Below are 15,135 nucleotides of genomic sequence, written 5' to 3' on the forward strand. Positions count from 1 at the left end.
CTGTACTAAATTTCGTATTAGTTTATAAACATGGATAAAACTAAAGTAATAGTGTTTAACACCAGTCAAGCATGGGTAAAAAGATCAGAACCAGAATTTTTCTTGGGAGAGGAAAAGGTGGCATACACATGCTCCTGCACTTATCTAGGAGTAACATTTGCATGGCTGGCTGCGGTTCTCCTTATGGGAGGCTGCTTGTGCCTGACTTTCTCATGGATATGCAGCCCTTGGTGTTTTTGAAAGACAATGTGCACATTTGCAGTTTTGAGAGCTATGAACAAAATTGTTGCTATTTGATACTTGTCATACCACCTTTCTCTATGGAGTAGAAACTTGGGGATCGAGTCTTAACAAGGCAAATAACTAGAAAGATTTAGAGAGGCCTTTAGTCTAAACAATTGCTCGCATGATAAGGAGCAAAGCATCGTGCCCCATGACATAATCCGGGCAGAGATGGGAACAGCCCCTATAATCATTGAGACATTATTCTGATCAATGACCCATATCCGACGGCTTTGGGAGCTCCTTAAATGAAGGTACTCAAAGTTGGCACTTACGCCATCAAAACAACTTGATAAACATGGAGACATTCCTTGTTGGTATGCAGAAATGCAATAATGATTCAAGTCACATGACATAAGGGTAAATGCACTACCCTCGTTTGAATATGGCTTGGATTGTCCCCATCTAAACATGACATAATCCGGGCAGAGATGGGATCAGCCTCTATAATCATTGAGACATTATTCTGATCAATGACCCATGTCCGTTGGCTTTGGGAGCTCCTTAAATGAAGGTACTCAAGTTTGTCACGTATGTCATCAAAACAACTTGATAAACATGGAGACATTCCTTGTTGGTATGTGGAAATGCAATAATGGTTCAAGTCACACGGCATAAGCGTAAATGCACTACCCTTGTTCGAATATAGCTTGGATTGTCCCCATGTAAACATGACCATAGTGGAAAAGAATAGAATGATCCAAACTGATATTATTAACTTGGAAAACAAGATAACATGGATCAACCCCAAAATATCACTTGGTAGGAAGATGACCCACTGTAAGACTCTTTTTACATACATCAAAGGATGGATTTATCATCAGGCCATCTTATATGGACATACTTCTATCCTATGCACTGTGCAGTGTGATATGGCAGTTGTGAACTTCATTACATCAGTTAGAGATTGAGGTAGACAAATATACACGAATACCTCTAGAAGAAAGAATTTTGCCAATTATGTTATCAGGGATTGGAATTTGAAGAACACTATACGTGTCACTGTAGTGTTTTTTATGAAATTAGAAGGAGATACCGTCACATCTTTAAACAAGGCTTTGGCCCATTATGCTAGTTAATGGAATATGAGAATCAATGGTAGTTGAGACTTTTCTTGTTAGAACTCAAGAAAGAAAGAAAGAAAGAAAGAAAGATATATTAACGTCTTTTAAGAGGCCAAAATGGCCTATAAGACCAAATAAGAGAGACAGAGAAAGTTATTGAAGGACAACAATACAACCACATAAGCTCATCAACAAGAACAATCACAACTTTCTTTAGAGCCATCACTCCAACTCATTCTAGTAGTCGATCAAGGGGGAGACAAATGGCCTCTCAACCAGGATATAACATACAATAGATTGGGCAATAGCAATTTGCTGTGCACGTAGGCCCCTGCCCCATAGACCATGATCTCACCACCCTGGTCATCGACAGTTAAAGGTCATTATCTCCCATTGTCGCAGGTGCTTCCCTTGCTTCGGAGATCTCTCCATTTTGGATAGACCTTTGGTAGAGATGTTTCGAAGACAAAAATTACAATATATCTGACTTGAGGATCTTAAATGTACCAATAACAAGATTCTTTAGTCTCTTTTTATCTTATTTACTTATTTCCTTAACATATATCTTTCTTTCTTTCTAACATTTATTTATTTTGATTTGTTGTTCTCAAAGACGAGACAACACTTAAGATGGATCTCTTGTTTGGTCTTATAGGACATCTTGGCCTCTTAAAAGACGTTAATATATCTTTCTATCTATCTTTCTACGATATACAATATTCAAAGTATTTCCATTACTTCGCAGATGGAAGAGGCACAATATGATGAGTTGCAGGAGGTCTATGATGAGGTTGAAATGAAAAAGGCACTCTGGTGTGCTTTGGAGGATTTTGGTAACAAAAGGCTTTCTTGGATTGACACACACTTTGAGAAACTTGGAGTCGAAGATGTAGAAGAAGTTGTCCAAAGGTCTGGTTTTATATGAGCTATATTTTTTCTTGTTGCAAACATGCCAAAAACAGGTTCATTAAAATATTAAGTAAAGTCTTAAAAACATTTCTTTGTATTTGAGTTTCGAATATCATCTGCCTGGAATTATTGTGTACCAAAACTCTCTGTTAGTGAGGAAGGTAGTTCCATGAAAAGAGAATCTAGTATTTTTGGATTTCTGAAAAACCTTTGCATTGTCCTGCTGTGATGTCATGCAGAATCTATGCACTATATGAATCAGTGTTAGCGAACATGCATGATCCTAATCGGTTGCTAGAGGACTGTGGTGTGCATATGATCCTACCCATAGCTTGGAGTAACATTCAGAAGGCCGTGGCTCTCTGTATGGGAGACTGACTGTGCTCGACTTGGTTGTGAATATGCAGCCCATGGGGCCCTTGAAAGTCAATCTGCACCTATACAGTTTGAAAAACCAGAAACAAAATTGTGGTTTTCTGATACACTTGTAACTCTGACTCTTTTCTAAGGGTGGAAACTTTGGGACATAGTCTTCATGTGGCATAGATTGGATTTCCTACACTTGGAGATGACCATGATGGAGAAGAATAGAATTATCCAAATTGATGCAATTAAATTGGATAACAAAAGAAAGTGGTACAACACTATAATGTCTCTTGGAAGGAAGATGGCCCACTATAGGCCCCTCTTTTTACACTTGTAGAAAGATGGATTTATTGTCAAGGCCTATTATAATGATACTTGTCTATCTTATGCACTGCATAGTGTCACAGGACAGCTCAAGCCCTATACATATTAGTTAGAGATTGTGGTGGGCAATTATGCACATAGTATATGGAACGGATCTCTAAGCACATCATCCAAAATGAGCTACAATATATCAGACAACAGCAGTTCATCAATAGTTAAAGGCCATGATCTTCATCATCAACAGTTAAAGGCCCCATACACACTAGTTAGAGATTAAGATGTGCAGATATGGATGTGGGTACATGGAACCGATTGCTAAGCACCTCATCCAAAAGGGGCTTACAATAGATCAGGCAACATTCAGTTTGTCATGTGCACAAACCATGCACATCTGGACTATGGCCATGACCTTCACCATCAACAGTTAAAGGCCATAATCTCCTGAATGTGCTTCATTTAGAGATATCTTCATCTTGAATTGGTCTATACTGGAGATATTCGAAATGCAGAAGTTTTAGTCCATCTAAGGTTAGGATGTTAAGTGCTTAGATAATGAGGTTCCGAGGTACATTAGGAAACTTTACTAGTTTAGATACATTTATTTTGGTTTGTTTTTGTCAAAGTTGAGACAACATTCTCTTATTCGTCTCTGGGACATTTTGGCCTCTCAAAAGATGTTAATGCATCTTTCTTTCTCTTTTCTTTCTATGCAAAATATACGTCATGAAAATGCTGCACATCAAAACTTTGTGGTCAGATTACAAAAATAGGTGGTGCTTAATCAAGTGGTGAATGTGTTATAACAAAACAGTATGAACAAGAATTCTGGGAAATAACGTATTAATCATTATTCTTGAGTCATGATTCATGGCATATAATTCATGCATAGCTTGAAGATAAATGAACAGTTTGGTAAAAAAGTAGGTTAAAAGAAAAAGATGCTTCTGCAGAGCCAATTGAATGTGCTATATGATGCACGTTTTTTAATTGTGTGAAAGATTAACCTCTTCAGGGTACTAATGAGGAATGTGTACATTTTCATAAAATAAATGGAGTTACTTTATTTATTTAGTTCTGCATATGCTTAATAGTTTATGAAATCTCAAACTTGATTGTATGTTTGAAAGTTTATTACAAGGTTGATATCATTTTTCACACAGATATGCAAAATTGTCTGTGAAGATTGAGAGAGCTCTTCTTCCAAACAAAGTGGTAGCAAAACTCAAAAAGATGGTTGATGAATTTAAAAACACACTTCCTGTAATTCAAAATCTGCGAAATAAAGCCCTTAAAGAAAGGCACTGGAAGAAAATAGAAGTTGAGATGGGCCAAAAGGTCAGCTATAATAAGGGAATGTAGGATTCAATTTTATTTATTGATAGTATAATCCCCTCTGAACTTTTGGAAATTTCAAACTATAAAGTATTGGAGGACTTGCTGGGCCAATACTTTAATATGATGCACACAGCTTTATTCGATAAATTTCGTAAAAAAGAATCCCGAAGGTCAACTTTGGATGATTTCTTCTACTGGCACATGCAATCTTAGATTTGGACAATCAATGCCACTGGCCACAGCCCTGAGAAACCTAATACCTGCATAATACAGGTTTATGTCTAATGTCGAGGACAGGATCTGTGACCACACATTTATCAATGATAATGAAATAATATAGTTTTTTAGTGAAGTGATAATAGTCACATATGGGACCATGGGTGATATGTTAACACAAGTACCAAAATTGAACGTCAGGATGTATAGTCTTCCATCAACATTAAGCATACCCAAGATATTTTAATAGTTCTAATAAGATATTCTAGATCCTAATAGCATACCCAGGATACTTTTATTAGGAAATGCAGTTTTAGTTTTGTGTTTTCTGTGCTCTCTTTTGAAGCGATCACTTTATGAAACTCAGTTTTAGTTTTTGGGTTTTCTGTGCTTTCCAAGTGGTCACCTGATTATTTTTAAATGTATCAGCTGGAAAGGAATGCAACATTTACATTAGGGAAGCTTTTGGAGCTTAAAGTAATGGAACACAAAGCAGCAGTTAATGGCATATCAAATGAAGCAACCCAAGAAGCCTCCTTGGAACAATTATTGCAAAACGTGCAAGAAAAGGTAAAGGGTGCGATTTGTTGATGTTGGTATTGAAATTTGAAAAAAGAGTTCCTGGAGAATTTAAATCTAACATATTTTTTGATCAAGAACTGATAAGATAAGGGACCTTTGTGGCAGTGGGTGACCATTGAGTTTATTACAAAATCCTACAAGGATATTAAAGATATTTATGTTCTTGGAAGCGTTGATGATGTTGTGGCCGCATTAGAAGATTCAATGGTAACGATGAACACGGTGACATCTTCAAGGTACTTGTAATTTATTTTGCGGTATTTATCCTACTCATTCATAAAATGCATGCAAATAGCCAATATAAAACTCTCTTTATCATATAGATTGTGGGGTATGTTTTCTCAATTCCTTATATTTTATGGAGTGGTATTTCTTTGACTATCAATTGAATACTTAATCTATGTTGATATAAGACAAGCTATATAAAAAGCAGTTTAGGGTTCTCGTTTTCGGAAAAGCCTGCTGCAAACTATGGAAACAGATTAGGTCATGTATTTTTAGTGTTTAAGCTTTCAAATATTATATATATTGGCAGTGGGCTGGAACATTATAAATTTTCATCTGATTTCCATGGAAATTCAAGCATTTTCTATGATCTCTCTAATTCCATTTAAACAAGATTTCTTGTCATTTCTTTTTAATTGTTTTCTATAGGATTTCACCTTACATTGAGGTGTATCACTAGTAATACGAGTGTTATTTAAAGATATGTGATGAAATTAAAAAGAAAGGTGAGGTAGTGTTCGTAGGTCAAGTACTTGCCAGTGTGGTAGCATACTGGTAGCATTGTCAAAGCTTTAAAAATTATGATTCTCATTAAAATTTAAATTCCTGTTATAATCAAAGGTTTAGAGTTTATCATTTGTGTGCCCCTTTGATTGTCTCTGGCAATTGACTGGTGTCTTATCATTCAGGTTTAATATTCACTGTGGATGCTATGAATTAGTCATGTCTACATTTTCCCCTTTTCACCATTAATGATAATTATCATGTTTTATCTAGACAATGCATTTTGGTAATGGGTTTGTTTGGGAAACAGTGCGCAGTTGACCCTTAGGAGACAGAGGACTTCTGAATCTGTTTAAATATGGGAGGGTTGGCTACTGCGTTTTCAATTCAACTGGTATGAATGTGATTTTCATACAATTCTTACTTGATTGTTGATTGCTTATTTTTATTAGATATGTTACTGGAATAAGGACAGAAGTCGAAAAGCTAGAAAACCAATTGAAGCACTTTGGGAGTGTTCTTGATGAGTGGCTCGAGTGCCAAAAACAATGGATGTATCTTGAAAGTATATTTTGTGCTCCAGACATTCAAAGGCAACTCCCAAACGAAAGCAAGGCATTTAATGCAGTGGACAAACAGTTCAAAGATATCATGAAGCGAGTACATGATAGGTATGCATAATTAACAAAAACTTTATTAGGTGACCCTTAACCTATTTAAGAAATCCTGCAAAGTCTTATGTGGATTGCCAATCTCACATATTTGGATTTTAGGCCCAATGCACTGCAAGCTGGATTGATGCATGGTTGGTTAGAAACTTTCCAGAAGAGCAATGAAACTTTAGAGATGATTCAAAAAAATTTGGAGGACTACTTAGAAACAAAGCGCATGGCTTTCCCAAGATTTTATTTCCTGTCAAATGATGAACTTTTGGAGATCCTGGCACAAACTAGAAACGTGCAAGCAGTCCAGCCACATATGTCAAAATGTTTTGGTAAATAATCATCGTTATAAATGTGCTTCAAAATGTCTATTTGATCTCTTAAGCTTATTACATATTTGTAACATTTATAACAATCAATAAATATGATCTTGTGCTAATTCATATTTGTAGATGGGATTCGTAGACTTGACTTTGGCGAGGATCCTAGAAGCATCGACATATTTGCCATGATTTCCAGTGAAGGTGAGAGAGTTTCTCTGGGGAAGAACCTGAAAGCTCGTGGCAATGTTGAGAATTGGCTAACATCAGTAGAGCAAAATATGATTAGTAGTCTTCGAAGGTTTGAATAAACCTTTCTTTTTTGAACATCAGTGCAAATAAAATTGTATGACGTTTGTCAACAATATTAATAATATTCCACTCTGTACCATCTCTGAAGCTTTTTCTCTCCTCTTTTTAAACCACAACAGAATGTCAAAAGCTGCTTATGTTGACTATGCAAAAAGACCGAGAAAAGACTGGGTGTTAAAGCATCCTGCCCAACTTGTATTAATGATTAGTCAAGTTTACTGGTGCCATGATGTGGAGAATGCTCTCAACAATGAGAATACCGAGAATATAGAGGCTATGCTTTCTAGTTATAAGGATCAATGCATAAAACAACTGGAAGATTTATCTGTACTTGTTAGAAGTGATGTACAGGCCCTGGAAAGGCGCATATTAACTGCGTTAATTACGATTGATGTCCATGCAAGAGATATTCTTGAAGATTTGATCAGGTACTTAACGAACTTAATCACACAAGAATGTAAGGCAGAAAAGAAAGAAAGAAAGATATCAATGTCTTAAAATGGCATATGAGACTAAGAAAAATACATTTATCTAAATTAGTAGAATTGCCTACCCCAGAGAATGGCATTACCTTAGCACTTAACATTCTGGACTAAGACTAAAACTTCTGCATTTGAATGATCTCCCATATGGGCCAACCCAACATCGATAGAGGTCTTGATTGAGTCACGCTGCCCAATTTACCTTAGTGGAACACTAGTCTGGATTGAAAACATATGCTTGGTTGCTGGTGTGAAATCTCAGTGTTCAGAAGACAAAGATGCTGATTTTTGGAAAAGCTTGAGGGATTACATCAGAGTAGTTATTGAAAAATACATCTTTTAATGATGTAGGCCTCTCTGACATAGGCCTTTCCAAAATAGAGAGTTTGGTGAAGTAAAACTACCTTCTTAGGTACCAATTATTCAGTTAGCTAGGTTTTCAACATTCTGAGCTTAGATGCACTGAAACGTTTGCTCTTGAAAGATCTTTAACTTGGCTGATCTAAGATAGAGAGGTCTATGAAGCGAGGAAAGCATCTTTGGTGCTGGATGATAATGGCCTTGCCAATAGCAAGGTGACAAGGATTTGTTGTAGATGGACGTGGTCTATGTGCAGAGGAAATTTCTATTCCCTAGTTATAGTCAAGGCCCTTCTTGTGTAGCTCCCGATTGATTTGTAGCACAGGAAGGAGGGGTGGTGGTAATAAATCTAACTGCTGTGAAGAGGGTTTGAGATGCCCTATCACAGTATGGATGATGTGACAACTGAAATCTTATATTTACGTTTTCAAAAGCCAAAGAGACCTATGAGAAATGAAATGAAATGAAATAATAGAGAGGTCTACGAAGAGAGGAAAGCATCTTTGGTGCTGGATGGTAAAAGAGGAAATGTCTATTGCCCTCCTTATAGTCAAGGCCTTTCTTGTGTAGTTCTCGATTGATTTGTAGCACAGGAAGGAGGGGTGATGGTGATAAATCTAAATGGTGTGAAAAGGTTTTGAGATGCCCTATCACAGTATGGATGATGTGACAACTGAAATCTTATATTTACTTTTTCAAAAGCCAAAGAGACCTATGAGAAATGAAATGATATAAAATGTCATAATGACATCCACATGATTCTTATTGAAGTCTAGTAAAAGAAAGAAAATATTGGATTTACTTAAACGCTGTAGCTTTTCATGTAATTAAGCTATGACAGTTCCATAAAAGAAAGGTTTATCTGTATAAGAGGCCATCTTTTAGAAGATACAAATCTCAGGCAATATTGATAATGTTTGCAAATTTTAGAGAGCGGGTTCAGAAAACAACTGAATTTGGATGGCAAATGCAACTCCGTTATTATTGGGATGATGATGCTGAAGATTCCATTGTTAGGCAAACTAATGCTAGGTTTGTCTACGGTTATGAGTATTTAGGGGCACAGACGAGGCTCGTCATAACTCCCTTAACAGATCGATGCTATATGACTCTAACGGGGGCCTTACACTTGAAGCTTGGTGGAGCCCCAGCTGGTCCTGCAGGAACTGGCAAAACTGAGACAACAAAGGACCTTGCGAAGTCACTTGGTGTACAATGCGTTGTTTTCAATTGTGGTGAAAACTTGGATTACAAGGTGATTGTTTATTTCATAGAACTTGCATTATTATGATTTGTTCACAGATCCTTATATTTTCTATCTTTTGCAGTTTATGGGGAAGTTCTTTGCAGGTCTAGCTCAGTGTGGTGCATGGGCTTGCTTTGATGAGTTTAATCGTATAGACATTGAGGTGCTTTCTGTGGTTGCTCAGCAGCTTCTGACAATTCAAAATGCATTGAAGTTTGGGATGACACGTTTCAACTTTGAAGGTAGAGAAATCAAGCTATTGCCAACCTGTGGTGTTTTCATTACAATGAACCCAGGGTATGCTGGTCGTACAGAATTACCTGATAACCTGAAGGTTCTCTTTAGACCTGTTTCCATGATGATTCCTGATTATGCACTTGTAGCTGAGGTGATGCTTTTTTCGGAGGGTTTTGCCAATGCAAAGATTTTATCACGCAAAATGGTTAAACTTTATAAACTTTCCAGTGAGCAGCTCAGCCAGCAAGATCATTATGATTTTGGAATGCGAGCAGTTAAGTCTGTGCTTGTTATGGCTGGTTCACTAAAACGATCCAATCCTGGGCTGAATGAAGACATTGTTTTAATAAGGGCATTCAAGGACAGCAACCTTCCCAAGTTTCTATCCCAAGATGTTAGTTTGTTTCTTGCTATTATTGCAGATCTTTTCCCTGGTGCTAGTATTCCAGCACAAGATTTTGGGTTACTCCGTGCTGCTGTGGAGGAGTGCCTGGTTGAAGCCGGTTTGCAACCTGTTCCAGATTTTGTCATAAAGATCATTCAACTTTATGAAACTATGAATGTACGATTTGGAGTCATGGAAGTTGGACCAACTGGTGGGGGAAAGACGACATGTTATCAAATGCTGCAAGAAGCTATGAAAAAACTGTGTAAGTCTGGCAGTAAGAATCCTGCATTTCAGAATACTCACACATATGTACTGAATCCAAAGTGCATAAAAATGGGCGAGCTTTATGGAGAGTATAATCTTTTGACAAATGAATGGACTGATGGGCTTGCAAGCACTATTATTCGACAATGTGTTGCAGACACCACACCAGACAGGAAATGGGTTGTTTTTGATGGTCCAGTAGATGCAGTATGGATTGAAAACATGAATACAGTGTTAGATGATAATTGTGTACTTTGTCTTCCAAATGGTGAACGTATAAAGCTAAATCCAGTGACAATGAGGATGCTTTTTGAAGTGCAGGATCTTGCTGTTGCCTCACCAGCAACAGTTAGCCGTTGTGGTATGGTGTATGTGCCTCCAGAAGACCTTGGATGGCGCCCATATGTTCGAACCTGGCTGAAGATGAAATTGACAGGCTTGATTTCTACCGTTTCTACATCACAAACCAACATGACAGCTGTCATTGATTACATCTGGGGCCTTTTTGATACATATATTGATTCTGGTCTGAAGTTTCTTCGTCAAGAATGTAAAGAAAATATACCCTCTGTGAACATTAATATTGTTTCGAGTTTATGCTTTTATTTTCAAGCTTTATGTCAACCGTCCAGGGAGGTTGTCTTCCAGCAAGAACTCGAAATATTGACGCCGATAATAAACAAAATTTTCATATTCTCTTTTGTATGGTCAGTAGGAGGAAATATTAATCATCATAGCAAAGAAAAGTTTGATACTTATGTTCGTAAAGAATTAGAACTCATAGCCAGTTTTCCTGCCAGTGACACTGTCCATGAGTACTATTTCAATCCAAAAGATCAGACTTTTACATCATGGGAAGAGTTGGTGCCCAATTTTACATACACTCCTGGTGCACCGTTTTTTACTTTGATGGTTCCTACTCAGGATAGTACCAAGATGAGTTTTCTGATGGAGATATGTTTAGAAGTCCGCCGCTCAATTCTATTTCAAGGAGTCTCAGGTGTTGGAAAGAGTGCCATTATTCTTGACCTATTGAAGAGATTGCAAGTCACCAAAAATATTGTGCCTATCATTCTCAATTTCAGTGCACAGACCACGAGCATTGCTACACAGGTGAATTTCTTCTCGGATTAAGGAAAAATTGTTTATCAAGGAAGATTTCCTAATTTATGTTTTTTGTTCTCATGAATAGGAGGCATTAGAAGGTAAACTTGAGAAGAAAAGAAAGACTAAGCTAGGTGCTCCGTTTGGTAAGAGCATTGCATGCTTTGTCGATGATGTAAATATGCCAGCAAAAGAGAAGTATGGTGCACAGCCACCTATTGAACTCCTAAGACAGTTCCAAGATTTCAAAGGGTTCTATGATCGTAGACTTCTTTTCTGGAAAGATATAGAGGACATGACATTATTAGCTGCATGCGCACCACCGGGGGGTGGAAGAAATGAAGTTAGTTTGTGAATTACTTCCAAAATAAAATATGATAACTTGTTAACTCTTAACCAATTTACCAAAGAAAATAATTAGCATATGAAAACTCTTTATTAATAAGTAAACCAATTGTCTCATGGGCCAATTTTGGTCTTAGACGATGTTAATATATTTTTCTTTCTTACAGGTGACTCCCAGATTTTTTAGGCATTTTAGTATGGTCTGCGTCCAACCTCCCTCTGATCAATGTTTGCGGACAATTTTTGGAGGAATTTTGGGAGGTTTTCTTCAATTATTTCCAACTGAATGTAAGGCATTTTTAAAGCCTGTGGTTGACAGCACAATTGAGGTGTATATGCGCATCAGTCAAGAGCTGCTTCCAACTCCTGCAAAGTCTCACTATACATTCAATCTTCGGGATGTATCAAAAGTTTTCCAGGTGAGCAGTATAAATATTACTTTAAGTAAACTTATAGTGCTAAGAAGGTTCCTAACCAGTAGAGTTGCAGGGAATTCTAATGGTGAAACCAGCGGATTGTGCCACAAAGAAGTCCCTCCGTAACTTATGGATTCACGAGAGTATGCGCGTCTTTCATGACCGTTTAATTAACTTTGAAGATAAAACTTATTTTAAGACTATGCTGTATGAACTTCTGAAAAGAGGCTTTGAGGAGACATCAACATTTGAAGAAGTATTCACAAGACCTATAATATATGGTGACTATCTTAGGCCAGGTTTTTCAGTAGAAGATCGCCGCTATGAGCAGGTGGTTTTAGTGTATAACATTAATATATGTTTTAAAAGTGTATTTAAGCTTTCCTAGTTGCTCTCATAAATGTGTATGCATTGTGAAAACTTCATGGCCTTGGTTTTTAGACATATCCCTCTTCTGTGATTTATTGATACTATTCGCATCTCTTCATTGAAGGTGGTTGATGAAACACGGATTCCACGGCTTTTCAATGATTATCTTGAGGATTACAACATGAATACTACTAGCATAATGCGGCTTGTTTTTTTCAAGGATGCAATTGAACACGTCTCCCGTATATCACGAATACTACGGCAACCAAGAGGCAATGCAATGCTTGTAGGTGTTGGTGGATCTGGGAAACAAAGTCTAACTCGTTTTGCTTGTTTTATTGGAGAACTTAAATGTTTTCAGATTGAATTGAAGAAAGGTTATGGTATGAATGATTTTAGAGAGGATCTTAAGAAGTTGTATAAAATTTCAGGTGAGAATGATGCTTGTAGAGATTTGTCTCTAACATATTAGCATGTCTAGTTGTGAGTCGTGTGCACTTGAAAAAGAATCTTTTTTGCTTATCAATTGATCTGAAGAAACTTTGTATTCTTGTTTCTTTTCTATAAAAACATAAAAGTGTCCTCTATTAGCTCATAAACAAAAACCTTCATTCCATCATCTGTAAATTGTTATTAAGACATTGGTTTCTCACAAAAAGAATGGTTTCATTTGTTTTCGTTTTGTGATTAAATTATTAGTTTCCAGATGATCTTTGCTCATTGAAGTTGGCTTTCAGGATGAATGTCTTCTTTCTTAGGGGGCAATTAATTTCATTGCGAATTCATGTTTACAGGTGTTGAAGGGATACCTGTTACATTTCTACTTACTGATACGCAGATCATAAATGAAGGATTTGTTGAGGATATAAATAATCTGCTCAACTCAGGTGAAGTCCCAGGACTCTTCACATTAGATGAGAAAGACCGAATTGGAGGACTGATGCGTGAATATGTGAATAAACTTGGCCTCCCTGAAACAAAAGATATCCTGTACAACGCTTTTATTAGTAGAGCGAGAGACAATCTACATGTTGTGCTGTGTATGAGTCCAATCGGTGACTCACTAAGAGCAAGATGCCGGCAATTTCCATCATTGATTAATTGTTGTACAATTGATTGGTTCAACGAATGGCCCGAAGAAGCGCTGCTCTCTGTAAGCAATTATTTCCTGGCCAATGTGGAACTGCCAACAAAAGAGGTTTGTAGTTATATAATAATAAGAGGTTCTGCTTTTGTATGCCAGAATGAATTTGACATATAAGACCATTATGAAGCTGGAAGATCCCAAAGAGTGTGTAACTGACTTTCTAATTTGTGATATGTCTGTATGGTGCAGATACAAGAAAAACTAGCTAAAATGTGTGTTTACATTCACATGTCAGTCTCAGAAATGGCTGATAAGTTTTGTCAAGAGCTGCGAAGGAAGTATTATATAACCCCAAAATCATATCTTGATTGTGTGAACCTCTATATTCAATTGCTTGCTGAAAAACGCCGAGAACTGTACACTGCCCAAGATAGATTTTTAAATGGCCTGAATAAATTGAAAGAGACAAATGTGCTGATTGAATCAATGAAGGTAATATCAAATTGGAAAGCATATTGTTTAGCGAATTGGATTTGTGTAAATATCTCCTTATTTCAAAGAGGGTATTGCTCTAACTTTGTTTGCTGTACAGATAGAGCTAGGGAAGCTACAGCCTATACTTGCTGAGAAAACAGAAGAAACAGAGAAACTAGTGAAACAAGTTGCAAATGATCAAGAGGCGGCTGAGAAGGTTAGAAACTGTAAAGTCCTTTCTAATATAATCTGTTTTTTCATCGTTTCCAAATTACAGGATGAAAGCAATATGTGAAACCATGAATTGGATGAAAATCTTGATGAAATACAGCACAAGGTTAACTTGAACCACAATTGCAATTCCAGTTATCATTAAATGGATGTAAATGAATATCTCAATTTTTTCTGTCTTTCTTTCTATCTGACTTGAGAGTCTTACATGTATCAATAAGGGATTCTTTAGTCACTTTCATTCTTATTTACGTTTTTACTTAGTGAAAGCTCTTTTGGTTTTTTATCAAAGATGAGACAACATTTTATGATGTAATCTCATAGGCCAGTTTGGCTTCTTAAAAGACGTTGAGACATCCTTCTTTCTTTCTTCTTTCTTTTTTGGTCTTATAGGCCATTTTGGCCTCTTAAAAGACATTATATATGCTCTGTCTTTCTTGGAATAAGTGATTTTTTGTCAATTAGGTTTGCACTACTCTAAGGTGCATATTTATTACGTATGTGCTTTTGGATCTGTTGGGATTTCTGGAAACAACTGTAATGTCGGACCTCAGAAGATTATAGACGAGTGAAAATCAACAGTGTGGAAATTCCTTGCACACAACAACGTGGATTATAGCATTTGCCACATTTTCTGTAGCAGTAGTCTACTATTGAGGTGTCAAATTTAAGTTGAGGTATTTACAATGATGTGTGATACAGGTTAAGGCTGTGGTGGAAAAGGAAGAAGCTGAGGTTAAAAAACAAGCAGCAGAAACACAATCAATAAAGGATGATGCCCAAAAAGATCTTGATGCTGCAATGCCAGCCCTAAATGCAGCTATAGAAGCCCTTAATTCTCTTAATAAGAGTGACATCACTGAAATAAAATCCTTTGCAAAGCCACCTCCACTCGTGCAGATGGTGATGGAAGCGGTTTGTGTTCTCCTTGGTGAAAAGTCAGATTGGGACACGAGCAAAAAGGCATGTTCTCAGATTTCTGTTGATATTTAATTGTGTGCCATCAATAATTCTTTCTATATATGAAAGGA

General features: G+C 36.9%; 1 protein-coding gene across 1 annotated transcript in view; it reads left to right on the top strand.

The window, feature by feature from the left end:
* LOC147850979 (uncharacterized) overlaps nucleotides 1-15,135 on the top strand; it is a 44,853-nt gene that overhangs the window by 17,883 nt on the left and 11,835 nt on the right. The window contains exons 11-26 of the mRNA XM_087335671.1: nucleotides 4,926-5,066; nucleotides 5,184-5,314; nucleotides 6,260-6,478; nucleotides 6,581-6,801; nucleotides 6,922-7,090; nucleotides 7,221-7,529; nucleotides 8,874-9,198; nucleotides 9,272-11,191; nucleotides 11,271-11,525; nucleotides 11,695-11,946; nucleotides 12,017-12,274; nucleotides 12,437-12,743; nucleotides 13,107-13,510; nucleotides 13,649-13,891; nucleotides 13,992-14,090; nucleotides 14,807-15,067. Coding sequence (XP_087191797.1) covers nucleotides 4,926-5,066; nucleotides 5,184-5,314; nucleotides 6,260-6,478; nucleotides 6,581-6,801; nucleotides 6,922-7,090; nucleotides 7,221-7,529; nucleotides 8,874-9,198; nucleotides 9,272-11,191; nucleotides 11,271-11,525; nucleotides 11,695-11,946; nucleotides 12,017-12,274; nucleotides 12,437-12,743; nucleotides 13,107-13,510; nucleotides 13,649-13,891; nucleotides 13,992-14,090; nucleotides 14,807-15,067 — 5,514 coding nt within the window. The remainder of the gene's footprint in view (nucleotides 1-4,925; nucleotides 5,067-5,183; nucleotides 5,315-6,259; nucleotides 6,479-6,580; nucleotides 6,802-6,921; nucleotides 7,091-7,220; nucleotides 7,530-8,873; nucleotides 9,199-9,271; nucleotides 11,192-11,270; nucleotides 11,526-11,694; nucleotides 11,947-12,016; nucleotides 12,275-12,436; nucleotides 12,744-13,106; nucleotides 13,511-13,648; nucleotides 13,892-13,991; nucleotides 14,091-14,806; nucleotides 15,068-15,135) is intronic.

The sequence above is a fragment of the Azolla caroliniana genome, unplaced genomic scaffold (assembly GCF_043228905.1).
Source record: "Azolla caroliniana isolate FFs.n. ecotype wild unplaced genomic scaffold, voAzoCaro1.0.p SCAF_20, whole genome shotgun sequence".
Classification (NCBI taxonomy): domain Eukaryota; kingdom Viridiplantae; phylum Streptophyta; class Polypodiopsida; order Salviniales; family Salviniaceae; genus Azolla; species Azolla caroliniana.